Source organism: Diabrotica virgifera, chromosome 6 (genome assembly GCF_917563875.1).
Source record: "Diabrotica virgifera virgifera chromosome 6, PGI_DIABVI_V3a".
Classification (NCBI taxonomy): domain Eukaryota; kingdom Metazoa; phylum Arthropoda; class Insecta; order Coleoptera; family Chrysomelidae; genus Diabrotica; species Diabrotica virgifera.
This window is the reverse complement of record NC_065448.1, coordinates 83,061,268-83,077,246: the sequence shown is the minus strand read 5'-3', so window position 1 is coordinate 83,077,246 and position 15,979 is coordinate 83,061,268. Positions and strand designations below refer to the sequence as shown.

The 15,979-nt window shown below is 34.8% G+C and overlaps 1 protein-coding gene across 1 annotated transcript in view; it reads right to left on the bottom strand.

Moving 5' to 3' along the window:
* Nucleotides 1–4,347: 4,347 nt before the first annotated feature.
* The window catches only part of LOC114339999 (zinc finger protein 883-like), an 81,958-nt gene continuing 70,326 nt past the window's right edge, over nt 4,348–15,979 (bottom strand). The window contains exon 4 of the mRNA XM_028290703.2: nt 4,348–7,232. Coding sequence (XP_028146504.2) covers nt 5,869–7,232 — 1,364 coding nt within the window. The 3' untranslated portion in view covers nt 4,348–5,868. The remainder of the gene's footprint in view (nt 7,233–15,979) is intronic.

Below are 15,979 nucleotides of genomic sequence, written 5' to 3'. Positions count from 1 at the left end.
TCACCTGTCATGACTAGTTAAGAAGCTTACGTCCGTTTATTTCCTCCCTCCAAGTTTCACTATTATAGGTATAACCGTTCAAAAGATACGAGGGGGGGTACGGACTTTTGACTAGCACTGTATATATGTGCTTGAAACTAAAAACATATGAACTGCAAATATTTAAATTTATATTTTTTTAAATTCTCGGAGGGGGCCATGGCCCTCTCCCTGGATCCGCCCTTGCTGCCGACAGGTCTCGACTCGACGGTACAGGTCTCAACTTGTCTGCTTAGGTGGAAAGGGGGGGGGGGGATTAAGCGCACCGCCTCGACAAGCCGCCGTACTGACAACCGCTATCTGATTTCAATTCTATATTGTTTTAATGTAATTTACCTAACTTAAACGCAACTATTTTTGATCTTTCAAATATATCGACGACTAATCCCTTTAAAAAGGCGACCGGTATAAATATTAAATTTTCACACAAAATGGTGGTACTTGCGCACACTGAAGATGTTGCATAAGACAAATGAAACTGTTTGGGGTTATTCTATTAGTGTTAACAAACATATATAACGATACCCGGTCATTCTATCTCATTTCTTAATGTGTACAAAATTATTTCCAAAGTTATTTTTTACCAAAAAAACTGAAATTTTAAGTCAAATGCGCAGACTGAAGATATTTTTTTTCACCAAAAATATTTTGCAGTTATCTTTTACGACCCCAAATGCAACTTTTAAAACCTACCCCGTTTCGATCGGATAAAAAAATATTTTTTCGGCCCACCCTAGCGTGAAGGGTCTAAAGTGTGCGTGAAGTAACAATGTATTTTAAATGGGATTTACTTTTTCGCACACTTTCAATGGGTTTTTCGGCACACTTTCATATAATCAAATATCCTTAACTTTCGCGTTGTCATGGTGATGACAATATGAGCAATGACTTACAACAAAATGTTCGACAGTTTTGTGGTTTGAACGTAGTTAGGATTTTTAAATATCAAAGTTCTAAAAATTGTAGAATAGAAATGAATTCCAGTGACGAAGAGTTACAGTTTTTTTATTTGTTTATCGTAGATACAATATTGTTTGAAACTGTGCGTGAAGTACTTTTTGCGAACTTACGTGATGTATAGCACTCGCCCCGCTGTCGCTCGTGCTTTAAATATCGCGTGCGTTCGCAAAAAGCATACTTCACGAACTCTTTTATAATAGTTATTTATGAAGTATGTATAAAGCTGCTAACATTTCTTATTTTTGTTCAGTGGCGTGCGGACAATCCTGGTTCTTCGCCTGGGTACAAATTTTTAGAAAATTTATATAGACTGATCTTTATGGAGATCTTTATCTTAGACTGATCTTTATATTCATTTTTGATTTACATTTACTCTGTGTGGAGTATGAAGGAAACCATTCTCGTTGGAACTTTACCGCGCTGAGCAGATGCGACGTGAATTGTAAATTGTAGAATTCCCTCATCTTCCTTAGTCTCAGCATCCGCATGGCTTGCAAATTGTAGAAGCCTCGGAGGTGTAACCAGAGAAGGTTCCCATTGTTTTCATTCTGGTGGGATGTAGAATAGCATTATGTTGTTTTATATGCCATTAGAGTGAAAACTTAGTCTTTTTGCTAGCAGTTGCCGCTAGGGCATCTATGCCATTTCGTTCGTGGCAATCCGGGACTGCACGCTGGGGTTTGTTTTGGTTGGATCAGGGAGAGCAGCATATGTGCCTCCTGATGAGAGACTAATAAGTTTCGAAACCGGTAGGGGTGCTTGCAGCACTCTCTGATTGGACTAGAATATGGTTTGGCTGTGTTTTCGTTTTGCAACGAAATTGAAAATGGTTATTCATTTATGGATATTGTTCGGAATCGATAGGCTAGTCGATAGTACTCATTTTTTGATACCACATGGCGCGAAAAGCTAAAATTCATGGAAAAGTGACATTCCTTGTTTTTCCCCTGTACTCTTCATATGCAACAGGAAAATAATCTAAAATAATTAAGTTAAAATATTTAAGTAAGAATAAATCTTTGGCGTAAGTAACAACATAAATAACTAAAGATACAGGTAAACTTGAAAATAAATTTCTATTTCAGAAAAAAATCACTTTTCGCGCCTTCCAGCACTTACTGGAAGCAGACTGCAAATCTCAGAGTTGAAAGTGAACACACCGAATACGTGAAAATCATGCGTGGATGAGTGGGGCAAGGCTGTATTTTATACACTCTAATTTTCAATCTGTACTCTGAAAGAATATTTATCGAAGCTTTGAACGAAACTGAAAAAGGAATTCTACTAAACGGGTACTACTAAAAACCATCAGGTATGCAAATGACACCATAATATTTGCGGACAACCTAGAAGACCTACAAGTCCTTACACATATTACAGTAACAAAATCCCATATTACAGTCGATAATATGGACTCAATATAAATATAATGAAGACAAAGCTTATGATCATTAACAAGAAAAAGATAACAGGAGGGCAACTCTAAATCAACCAAATCCCTGTAGAAAGAGTGACGCACACAACTACCTCGGCACCATAATAAATGAAGAATGGACTAGCAACCAAGAAATAAGAGCGCACATTGGAAAAGATAAATCCACCTTCAACGGAATGGGGGCCTTCTTCAATAGTCACAACCTCTCATAAAAGTAAGAATGCTGCGATGCTACGTCTTCTCTGTCCTTTTCTATGGTGTTGAATCGTTGACCTTGAACGAAGATATGTGCAGAAAATGGGAAGATTTGAGATTCGGCGATTCCGTAGAATTCTTAAAATCCCGTGGACTGACCGGGTCACAAGTGAGAAGGTCCTCAGAAAAATGAAGAAGAACCGAGAGGTACTGACCACCATCGAATCTTGAAGTTAAAATACTTTGTGCACATTATAATATGCGAAATGAATCCAGGTATGCACCACTACAAGCCATCGTGCAAGGAAAAATATGTAGAAAGCAAGGTCCAGCAAGAAAAAAATATCCTGTTCAAAGAAAGCAACCCAATGAAAGAAATTAACTTTATATGGCATTTTATTATCCAAAATCGGTTCGTCTTTATGTTCGTAGTCGAACTGTCAGCTTTTTTCCGAAGCCGCAACTGTGTTTCTGCTTGATAACTGGGCTCCACGTCCAGTTTCTCTGCAGTTCCATTTGCTGTAGTAATAACATCATTAAATTTGATACATGTCCGAAACTCTAGCAACAATTGTTTTATCTCTTGTAAAGCATTTAAGGCCAGTTGCATATTCATTGTTTTTTATTGAAAAATTTTGCTAACGAAGTTAACTTTCATCAGAACTTTATACAAACCATAGGTATGTAGACTGAACAACTGAGCATATGAATGTAAATGTTGATATTTTATCTCTTAAACATCTAGCTTGATAATTTAAATCACGATCTTTATCCTAATGTGTTATACATAAAGCATAATAAATTTCTGACAAATTTTTGTATAATGGCTTTAAAGCATCAATTCTGCTAGACCAGCGTGTATTAGATAAATGCTTTAAAGCCAGACGTGCAAAGTGTTAATTTGATCCGCCTAAAATTTTTGTGAAAACTCTAGTGGCCCCCCTTAATTGCTGGCGCCTGTGTGCGCCGTACACATTGCACACGTGGACGGCGCGTCCCTGCTTCTCATATGATGTTTCATATTATATTCATATTATATTCTCGAAAAAAATTGCTTAAAACATCCACAAAGAAAAACTTCCTGTATTTGGCTGTATACCATTAATTACAAGTGAAATTTAATAAAAAAATTTTTCTTCTTAGTAAAAGGTATATTAGTTTAAAAAGCCCAAAAGGGCTACAAACATATGAACAAAACGTTTTCGCTCTGTAACAAGAGTATCATCAGTGTTACCTAAAATAAGTATAATCACATTAATTAAAGCAAATGTTAAAGTTAAAATGATGACCAAGCTAAAAGCAAAGTTTGGTTATACTTACAAGAATATGGTGAGCCAACCAAAAAAATACAAAGCCTTTCAAAAAACAGACAAAATCTTATGTAAATAAAAACATCTAAAAATCCAAAGGATACATAAAATTCCTAAGGATACGGCCCTACGGCAACATATGACTCCCACACGTGACCTACACGTTGACCCACTTACAATGTGTGGGAGTCATATGTTGCCCTAGAGCCGTATCCTTAGGAATTTTATCCATCCTTTGGATTTTTTGATGTTTTTATTTACATAAGACTTTTGTCTGTTTTTTGAAAGGCTTTGACCTTTGTATTTTTTTGGTTGGCTCACCATGTTCTTGTAAGTATAACCAAACTTTGCTTTTAGCTTGGTCATCATTTTAACTTTAACATTTGCTTTAATTAATGTGGTTATACTTATTTTACAAGCCAGTAAAGTTGGATTAAATATGAATTACAGCAAAACAAAAGTGATAACAAATCAAGAAGATGAGTTAGAATCGTAGTTAAACAAAACCAAATAGAGGAAGTGAATGAATACATATACTTGGGACAAATAATAAAATTGAATAGAGACAACCAAACAGCAGAAATAAAGAGACGAACGAAGTTAGCGTGGGCCTCGTTTGGTAAGCTCAGCTTCATATTGAAGAATAAAAAATACCCTCAATATCTAAAAACGAAAATCTACGACCAATGTATTCTTTCGGTCCTTACATATGGATGTCAAACATGGACGTTCACAAAAGCGAATATGGACAGATTTGCGAAAACACAAAGAGCAATGGAAAGACAAATGATCAACGTAAGACTGTCAGATAGAAAAAGGAATTCCTGGGTAAGAAATATCACAAAAGTTAAAGATGCTACTCGTCAAACAGCTAAACTAAAATGGAAATTCACCGGTCATACGATTAGACAAAAAGAGGAAAGATGGAATAAAATTATTACAGAGTGGAGACCATGGACATATAAACGAAAGAGAGGGAGACCACAATATGAGATGGGTAGATGACCTAAAACTCCAAGCCGGCTCAAAATTGATGCACATGGCTCAGGATAGAGAAAGATGGAGGAGCGAAGGGGAGGCCTATGTCCAATATTGGATGTCGCAAGGCAAATAGATAGATAGATAGATACTTATTTTAGGTAACACTGATGATGCTCTTGTTACAGAGCGAAAACGTTTTGTTCATATGTTTGTAGCCCTTTTGGGCTTTTTAAACTAATATACCTTTTACCAAGAAGACAATTCTTAATTCAATTTCACTTGCTTAAAACAAATTTCACACTTGGAAGGTTTATCTACTGTGTAGTCTTAAATGAACCTTTAAACTTACTGCCGTACTCAATTGCTTAAAACAGAGTTCACACTGGTAAGTTTTTTCTCCTGTATGTATTTTCATATGTTGTTTCCAGTGCTATAATAAACTCCGCAGCCTGTAATAAACTTAGTTCTGTTTATCGACCGATATTGAATATTGTAGGAAAGAAAATTTACAATTTACGATGACGAAGTCTCATTTTTCACCATCGATACCTAATAAACTACGTAAGTGACATCAAAACATATCAATATTATTGTTGTCTGATATAACGAGATCCGCTTATAACGAGGTAATTGTCCGCCATTTCAGTTCTCGTTAAAGAGGGAGTCTACTATAATATAAATATAGTACTACGAGGAAACAATCTAAAACAACAAAGATGGAAGATTTTCCCCAGATTTTAAATTTCTTGATCAGAGAATTCTTTAACACAAATTTCACACTTGTAAGGTTTTTGACCAGTATGTGTTCTCAAAGGTCTTTTTAAGTCCCTGCTACACTAAACTACTTAAAATTTCACACTTGTAAAGTTTTTCTCAAATGTGAACTTTCGTATGTACATATATTCAAAGATGTTTATGAGTAGACTGCTTAAAACAAATTTCACACTTCTATGGATTTTCTACAGTGTGCCTTCGCAAATGTTTTTTCAAAGAACTTATTCTAGTAAACTGCTTAAAACAAATTTCACACTTGTAAGGTTTTTCTCCAGTGTGCACTCTCAAATGTGTTTTCAAAGTCCCTGCTTCATTAAACTGCTTAAAACAAATTTCACACTTGTAAGGTTTTTCTCCAGTGTGCGTTCTTATATGATCTTTTAAATGGTGTGCTGCGGCAAACGATTTAAAACAAATTTCGCAATTGTAAGGCTTCTCTCCAGTGTGTACTCTAAAATGTACCTTTAAACTTCCTGCTGTTCTAAATTGTTTAAAACACATTTCACACTTGTAAGATTTTTCTCCAGTGTGTATCATCGAATGCATCTTTAAACCACATTGCTGAGTAAACTGCTTAAAACAAATTTCACACTTGTAAGGCTTTTCGCCAGTGTGTATTCTCAAATGACCTTTTAAAGCTTTTGCTTCAGTAAATCGCTTAAAACAAACTTCACACTCGTAAATTTTTTCTAGTTTGTGTCTTCTCATATGCTGTTTCATATTATATTCTCGAGAAAACTGCTTGAAACAAATTTCACACTTGGAAGGTTTATCTTCATCGTGATATTTAATATGTTGCTTCAAATTATTTGCATGAGGAAACTGTTTAAAACAAATTTCACATTTGTACGGCTTATCTTCAGCGTGTAGTCTTAAATGACCCTTTAAACTTACTGCTGAACTTAATTGCTTAAAACAGATTTCACACTGGTAAGTTTCTTCTCCTGTATGTATTTTCATATGTTGTTTCATACCACATTCTCGAGAAAACTTCTTAAAGCAAATTTCACACTTGTTATTTGTTCCTCCACTGTGTATTGGCATATGTTGTTTTAACTTATCTAGTCGAGTAAACTGCTTAGAACAAATTTTACACTTGTACGGCTTTTGTCCAGTATGTAGCCTTGAATGGATGTTCAAACTTCCTACTGCACTAAACCGCTTACTACAAATTTCGCACTTATACGGCTTTTCTCCAGTGTGTACTCTTAAATGAATTCTCAAATTTCCCTCTCGACCAAATTGCATAGAACAAATTTCACAGCTGTAAGTATTTTGTTCAGTATGCATTTTCGAATGAATTTTCAAAATATTTTCCTGAGAAAACTGCTTAAAACAAATGCGACACGTGTAAGGTTTTTCCCTAGTATGAATATTCATGTGACGATTTAAATTATTTTTTCTGCTAAACTTCCTCTTACAAATTTTACATTTGAATATTTTTTCTTCTGCAGTATGATTCGTATGTTGTTGTTTATTATATGAATGTACTTCTACTGTTTTCATAATTTCCAAAGTGTCCTTCTCTTGGGGAAAGTCTAAAATAAAAAAACAAGCTATAAATAAACAAGCTCAAACAAGTTGAATACAAAAATTGCAAAACAGAAAATTTTCAAATATCAGTACCTATTGGGAGGTTTATTTAATTTAGTACATTTAGTTTATTTAATTTAGTACATGTTGTACTGGTACGAATCTTAAGGCGGCGCCAGATATGCGGTATTTGGCAAATACTGAACAAGTGCTTGCTAAATATCAAATATTTGAGTGCTCATAAAAGTGTTCGTTAAACGGCAAGCACTTTGCACTACATATTCGAGATTTTTCGTATATCGAGCCACTGTGGGAACAACAAATATATTCTAAACGAACAAAAAAAGGTACAGAATCGATAGTGATACAGAGCTTCTTATAAATTCAGCTGCTTTTGTCATTATGCCTGGTGAAAGTTTATTATTAAATAGCAGAAAAAAAGCAATTTGCATTCCATATTATGGGTTAATTTTCATATGAATCCAAAAATTGTAAAATACTTTCATTGGTCCACTCCATATTTACTATTTTCAATATTTTCTACACTCTGTGACAATAACTAAACTACTTTAATAAACGTTATAAACTTTAACCTAACCTAAAAACTGGCTTGTGCTTGCAAGAATATGTGGATGACATTAAAAATATTCAAACGGCGAATATTTGTTTACTTTGAAGAGTTGAAAAGACCAACAACGTACGGGAACACGACAAATATTCGACACGCACTAAAATTGGTCAATGCCAAATAGCAAGCAACCCCTCCACACTAATAGGCAAATAGGCAAAATAATTTGTTCGGTATTTGCCAAATACCGCATATCTGGCGCCGCCTTTAAAGGTAGCATTCCGCACCAAGCTACCGAGACACCAAATGAATTGTCGCTCCTAAAATGAATACGCGACCGAGACAATAAGAGACATACGGGAAACGTGAGTCTATACTTCAGTATATCAGATGTAGAAAAGGACGTATACAGGGTGTCCAGAAACTCTCCCGACAGACGAAGACCGGAGATTCCTCAGATAATTTCATCCAATTTAACGCAATTCACCTAGACCTAGTCCAAAAATGCTTCCTAAGGAAGCTAGAGCTCTTTAAAGATGGCGTCTTGTAATTAATTTTTTTAAAATAGGTACCTCCAAAACTCTTCCATTTAGAAAACTGGTACGCCTATTTATCTTCCAGAGACAAATTGATTCCATCAATTGCGAATTTCTAGTACCGGTTATAGGCGTCCGTTTTGGATAGGGCAACGGTTATTTTATCGCATAACTTTTAAGCAATTTTGACTCTGGATTATTAAATTACGAGGTATTCTATTACTAAAATTAACTCTTAGGCGGCGTTCATACTCGGGCGATAGACGATAAGCGACATTTTATCGTCACGATATATTGCTAGGAAGGTTCATAGAAAACGGACAATAAATCGCCGCGACCATGCGATGATGATGGAATCACAATTCATTTCGGTTAAAATTATGAGCTCAAGTGAGCAGGACGTTGTAGTGACTTATTGGTTTAGGCGTAGAATGACAAGAAAATGAAAATGCTGGGTTGCTAAACATTCTTTTTTTTTATTACAAAAATTTTCTTGGATACCCTGTACAAATAATTATGTTAATATTTATATTACTGAATACAGAATTGAATTCCATTTCAAATGATACATCACTCAACCCCTAGTCTCATTTAAAAAATCTATTACGGCATCACGCCTATATGGATGACGTCACTCGTATGATAATATAACAAAATATCATAATTTAAAAATAAAAATTAATTTGTTTCGGGATTTTTCCTTAAAGTCGTCGGTTTACGAAATAACTAATTTATTCCAAACATTAGCACCATACTGTATAAATATTTACACTACTAGGATTTACAATTTGATTACTGGCTTGTTTCACCTAATAAATAAATAAATACAGCTTGAAATATCAATATCATAAGCAACAATGCGCGCGGGCGACCGACACGCAGCACTAGGGCTTTTCATCGATTGTCATTTGTTTCAAGCTTCTGTCATGTGTCACATAATATTAATATATCTACGTCATACGTCTCCGGTTTGTATCATTGGTAATACCAATAACGTACGACGTAGATATATTAATATTATGTGACACATGACAGAAGCTCGAAACAAATGACTGTGAATGAAAAGCCCTCTTCGAACGATATATCACTTGCGATATGTTGTGCAATCGCGCGGAAGTGAACCTTTTTTATCGTCTCTACTTAGATTTTAAATATTTGTTTGTGCATATCGCCTATCGCTTATCGTTTACGACATATCACTTACGACACCTTTTTTATCGTCTCTACTTAGATTTTAAGTATTTGTTTGTGCATATCGCCTATCGCTTATCGTTTACGATATATCACTTACGATACCTTTTTTATCGTCTCTACTTAGATTGTAAGTATTTGTTTGTGCGTATCGCCTATCGCTTATCGTTTACGATATATCACTTACCATTTATCTCCCGAGTATGAACGCCGCCTTACTTTAAGTCGGTAGGATACACCGTTTTCTAGAAAAATCGATTTGAAAATTATTCGTTTTTTGATTTTGAAAAAACAAATTCATAAAAAAACGAAATAACGAAAACTGGTATGTTGATTTATCTTCCAGGTATAAATCGATTTCATCAATTGCAAATTTCTAGTCCTAATCATAGGCCTCCATTTTGGGTAGGTCAACGGTTGTTGTATTGCATAACTTTTTTGTCTTTAATTTTTAAGCAATTTTGACATAGATTATTAAATTATGAGGTATTAAAAGTTATTCTTGTTTTAAGTCGGTAAAACTTGTATTATTTTGAAAATTTTTTACAAATTTTTTTCAAATTCAAAAAACGAAAAAGTTTCAAATCGATTTTTCTAGAAAACGGTGTATCTTAGCGACTTATATCAAGAGTACTTTTTAATACTAGAACACATCACAATTGCATAATCCAGTATCAGAAATGCTTAAAAGTCAACGACAAAACAGTTATGTGATAAAATAACTCTTGTCCTACCCACAACTGACGCCTATGACCGGTACTAGAAATTCGCAACTGATGGAATCGATTTATCTCTAGAAGATAATTAAGTGTACCAGTTTTTGTTTTTATAAATAGAAGCGTTCTGGAGGTACTTTAATAACAAGACGTCATCTTTAAAGATCTTAGGAAACATTTTCGGGCTAGGTGAATTGGGTTAAATTGTCTTAAAATTATCTGAGGAATCTCCGGTCTTCGTTTTTCGGGGGAGTTTCTAGAAACCCTGTATTGGCTTAGAAATTGTTCTTTAGAAGGTTACTATATAGTAAAGTATCACTTTGATTCCGATCAGATAAGCAGCGAATAGGGCTTTTCATCGATTGCCATTTGTTTCGAGCTTCAGTCAAATGTCCTATAATCCGTGTATAATATTAATATACACGGATTATACAACATATGACAGAAGCTCGAAATAAATGACTGTGAATGAAAAGCCCTATGTGTTAAGGAACCTTTACATTTTCAAATAAAAAATATAATATTAATAGGTCTGGATCCCGCGTATGAAAAAAAAGTTGGCTTTTCAGCCAAGATCAATAGCAGGCTGAAAATTTGTTAATAGCTTAAGGGTGTCTAGTCGGACAAACTTTGATATATGGGAACACTGGAACAGGGGGAGTTTTAATTGTGGAACAGGTTAAAAATTTGGAACGGTCAGACCATGAAAACGGCACATGTATTTTGTCCGAGAGAACAGACAAACTCTCCGAACAGAGATTAAACTCTCATGCAAAAATCAGACTGCTATTTATCACCAAATGGGCGTTTTAATTAGTGGAACACGTAGAATATGTCAAATGACAGGAATTATGACAGGTGATAAATAGCAGTCTGATTTTTGCATGAGAGTTTAATCCCTGTTCGGAGAGTTTAAGTCTGTTCTGTCGGACAAGATACATATGCCGTTTTCGTGGTCTGACCGTTCCAAATTTTTAACCTGTTCCACAATTAAAACTTCCCCTGTTCCAGTGTTCCCATATATCAAAGTTTGTACGACTAGACACCCTTAAGCTATTAACAAATTTTCAGCTTGCTATTAATCAACTTTTTTTTCATACACGGGATCCAGACCTATAATATACATGGATTATACAAGATATGACAGAAGCTCGAAACAAATGACTGTAAATGAAAAGCCCTATGTGTTAAGGAACCTTTACATTTTCCAGGACGATAACATCCTTGTAGGTTTCCACTTGAGGATCATATAACGCTGGGCCACTAATTCCATTAGCAATTGGTCTTCCTCACCTTCTTCTTCTTGCAGTACCGTCTCCTATCGTAGGTTGGCTACCATCACAGCAATCTTAACTTTGTTAAAACAGCTTAAACCCCGCGGACCTAAGTGCACTAGTGAAACAATTATCATTGTCATTTATGATTTACGAGATAAAAGGTTTAATAACCGGAGAAGATTTATGGAGTACCGATAATTTGGGTATTTTAAAATATTTCTCTCTAACTGACCTACGTACCTATTTGATTTAAGATTGATTTATATCAAATTATGCTCTTGTTATTGAAATTTCAGAGCTGGCGCAATAATATGTAATGACCGTTAATTCGAGACGAATCTATTCATGTAAATTTTATTGAATCTGAGTGACATATTTTCCATAAGATGTGTGCGGTGTACTTTGAGACTGTTGCTTGGAACCCTATGGTTTTCATCCCTCGTAATATTACATACTATTTTGCGAAATTAGCGAAAATATTTCTATTAGGGGGTTTTTTTGATGTGTTCGCAGAAGCACCGTCTCGCTGGAACCATGTATTGCCCGACTTAACAGAATATAGCTATTATAACTTATTGATACAAATATTTTGTTTTTTTGGTAAAGTTTTGAGGTATTTAATGAAATAAGTTTGTGGCAGAAATGTATTTACTGCTTTTATAATACAAGTTTGCATAAGTTTGAAATGTTTTTCAAAACAATTTTTCTCAAAAAGCACCTTTACATCAAGGCTATGCAAATCTCATGCTATGTAAGTCCGTCTTGCATGGGATATCTCTTGCCTAGCCTGGCCTTTTTACATCAGAGCTATTTCTGTGCAATTTTTGATACCACTTTCATTGTTGCCAACAAAAGAAATATACCGAAACATTAACTTTAGATATTTCACTAGGAAATTTCAATCCAACATTAAATATATTCAAGTATAAATCTTAAATTATTATTACTTTCAATAAATAACATTTAAATTTACACAATAAGGTTAGGTTTTATTCTAAACTGTAAATTTTGTTATAATGGCAACATGACATTTGACAACTTGCATAAAAATAGCATGAAAAATAGAACATGCTTTAATTTTTCGTCTAGCACAGGAAGCATGGAAATAGCGCGTGGGCATGCGCAGTTGCATGATCTGTCTGGCATGGCTCTTGCCGAGCATGAAAATAGCATAATGTTAAACTGTCTATAGCAATTCTAAAACCCAGACTAAAGGTATGATCTAACTACTGCGGAGTCCGCATGGATTGCTTTCTGATTATTAAATGGGTTTGTTCTATGCATCGCACACTCCGCACGCGCAACACAATCGTCTGTCACTATTGGCCGTGAGACGATTTCGATGACTGCTCCGTAGCGTAACAGTTACACAGCAAATTTTTGGTATGCACATATTGGTTGTCAAACAAAACTATTTGGCTACTTTTCTATTAGAAGTGCTATGATATCGAAAATTTCCTTCAATTGAATTTTACTTAATCTAAAATATTCCTTAAAAATTTGTTCGTTATCATTTAAATGGTTTTCAATTAAAACATTAAAGGTTTCTTCCTTTTAAATATACTACTAACATCACCACTCTCATTCATATAATGTTGATAGCAGTACAAAATTGCCATCTGCTTTCTCTTCTTCTAGTAGCAACCATAGCAGTATTTTTCTCTTCTACATAAACACCTACATCCAACAACACTCCATACAAAAATGAAATATTTATTATTAAATAAGTACTCATTTTGAATGGACCACCACAATATGCGGATTCTGCAGGCACATGTGCGTATACTACGCGTACTCCGCTTGCGAAATTTGTAGTAGATAGACCGTACCTTAAATGTTAGATGATCTATCAATGCGATGTTGTATGCAAGGGTCGTATTTTCGAATTCAATCGATTTTTTTCGTATGAGTTAACTCGAATGAAAAGTTTCGTATACGAATCTAAATGCGTATTTTTGAATGTCATTCGAAATGAAGGGTCAGGGGGAAGAACGATGACTGTCTATCTGGAAGCATTTTCGGTAAAACGAGAATCAAAGTTACATTCATTGTTTTCCCCCTTGCGTCCAATCTTGTGACGTGTTTCTAAGATGATTCTCATCGTTATTTCCCCTTGGCCATTCACAGGTTGATGGTTATAATATAATATCATATTCTACCTAAAGGGTAATGTTTCCCAGTCACAGGCCTGCCATATTTTCATGCCATATTATCTGGCTTTGAAGACATATATTGCTTCCTTCCTAGAAAGGACACCTTCCTCGTTATGAAACAAATTACTCATCTACCATTATCTTTCTGAAAGTTTTGGTTGACTTTATTCCATACATCGCATATTCATGTTAATTTATTGTTCCTTCTTCTTTCAGGCCTAGCCTGTTCCTTTTCAGTTTATGATAAGAGAAGTGAAATAAACGAACGAATAACTCTGCAAGAGGAACAGCAAGGATTTCGGACAGGAAGATCATGCATGGATGTAGTTTTTGTAATAAGACAAATAAAAGAAAAGTCGCTGGAATATAACAAATCAGCATATATGTGGCTGATAGATTTGAAGAAAGAGTTTGATAGAGTGAGAATTCGGGACGCGATACATTTATTTTATGAAAAGGAATATCACTGGATTTAATAAAAACCATTGAGAATATACAGGGTGTTAGTAAATAAGTATGAAAAATTTTAAGGGGTAATTTTGCATGAATAAATAATGGCAGTTTGCTCTATAAACATATGTCCGCAAATGCATCGTTTCCGAGATACAGTGTGTTGAAATTTTTATTTCAAACTGCCAATTTTTTTATTGCTCTAAGACCGGTTGAGATATGAAAATTACATTTAGTGAGTTTTAAGAGGTAGTTATTGCGCATTTTTTGACAAACAAATAACAATTTTGTATTCATCATTGGCGCGCCTACGGGTAATGGTCTGAATTTTTTTAAAGAAAAAATGGTACGCCACTGATATATTTCAAACTAAAAATTATTTTTGTACTCCACGTTTAATTTATCAAAAATAACCTTTCTTGTTTTTTTTTCATATGGTGCACCGTTTTTATGCGAAAAAATAAAACATCCTCGCGCGTATTTTTCATTTCTTAATACATCATCAAGAACTCTCTAATATAATAATACCAAAGTAGAACAATAACAGAAAATATTACTAAAAAGATTTTACTAGGTGGAAAGCTACAACAAATGTTCAAAATTACCTCCTTTAAAGGTGACAGAATGATTTCATATTCACCATTGGCGGCCATACATGTAGTGGTCTGAATTTTTTAAAGAACAAAATAGTACGCCTCTGAGATACGTCAAATTAAAAATCATTTTTGAATTCCTCGTTCAATTTACGACAAAATATCATTTTTGTCTTTTTTTCATATGCGGTGCCGTTTTTATACAAAAAATAAAACATCTTAACGCTTACAAATTATTCCAGGTAGACTCCATATTATGGATAGAAACTTATTTCAAATACTTTGTAAACGTTAAGATGTTTAGCCTTCCAAAAAAGGGCAACCTCACACTCTGCAAAAATTGGAGAGGAATAACCTTGCTTACCGTCATAAATAAAATTTTTACGATCATCATACATAAAATATTAACAAACAAGGTTGAAATTCGAGCGAATCAAGCAGGTTTTAGACCAGAATCTTCCTGCATAGATCATATTAATACAGTGAGGGTAATAATGGAACAATCGGTTGAATGGAACACACCTCTATACATGGTCTTTGTCGATTTCGAACGTGCCTTTGACAGCCTGTCTCATGCTGCTATATGGAAAATTTTAGAGCTAAGAAACATTCCCCATAAAATAATTTCCATTATAAAGTCACTGTACACTGAGGCGACGTGCAGCGTGACACACAATGGGGTCAACAGTGGCGAATTTGACGTACTTACTGGAGTCAGACAGGGATGTGTGCTTTCTCCGTTTCTGTTTAACATAGCTCTGGACTATGTTCTCTCCAAACTAGACTTCGACACAAAAGGGATACAATGGACGTTAACCACACGCCTAAGTGATCTGGAATACGCCGACGATATCTGCCTGTTAGGACAAAGGTTCCAGGATGTGGCCGACCAATTGGAAACACTATCCACTGAGGCCAATAAAATAGGTTTAAAAATCAATATTGGTAAAACCAAGTCGATGAGAATAAATGCAAGGAACAACACGCTATTTAATATCGACAACAAGCAGATTGAAAATGTGGAGAACTTCACGTACCTTGGAAGTGTCATAACAGAAAGCGGAGGTACAGAAGACGATATTCGTATGAGGATACGAAAAGCTCAACAAGCTTTCAGCATGCTTAACCCTGTTTGGAGGTCTGGAGAATATACTACAAGGACAAAGATCCGAATATTCCAGTCAAATGTTATGTCTGTTCTACTCTATGGATGTGAAACCTGGAAAGTGACAAAATACCTTACAGACAAATTGCAGGTCTTTGTTAAC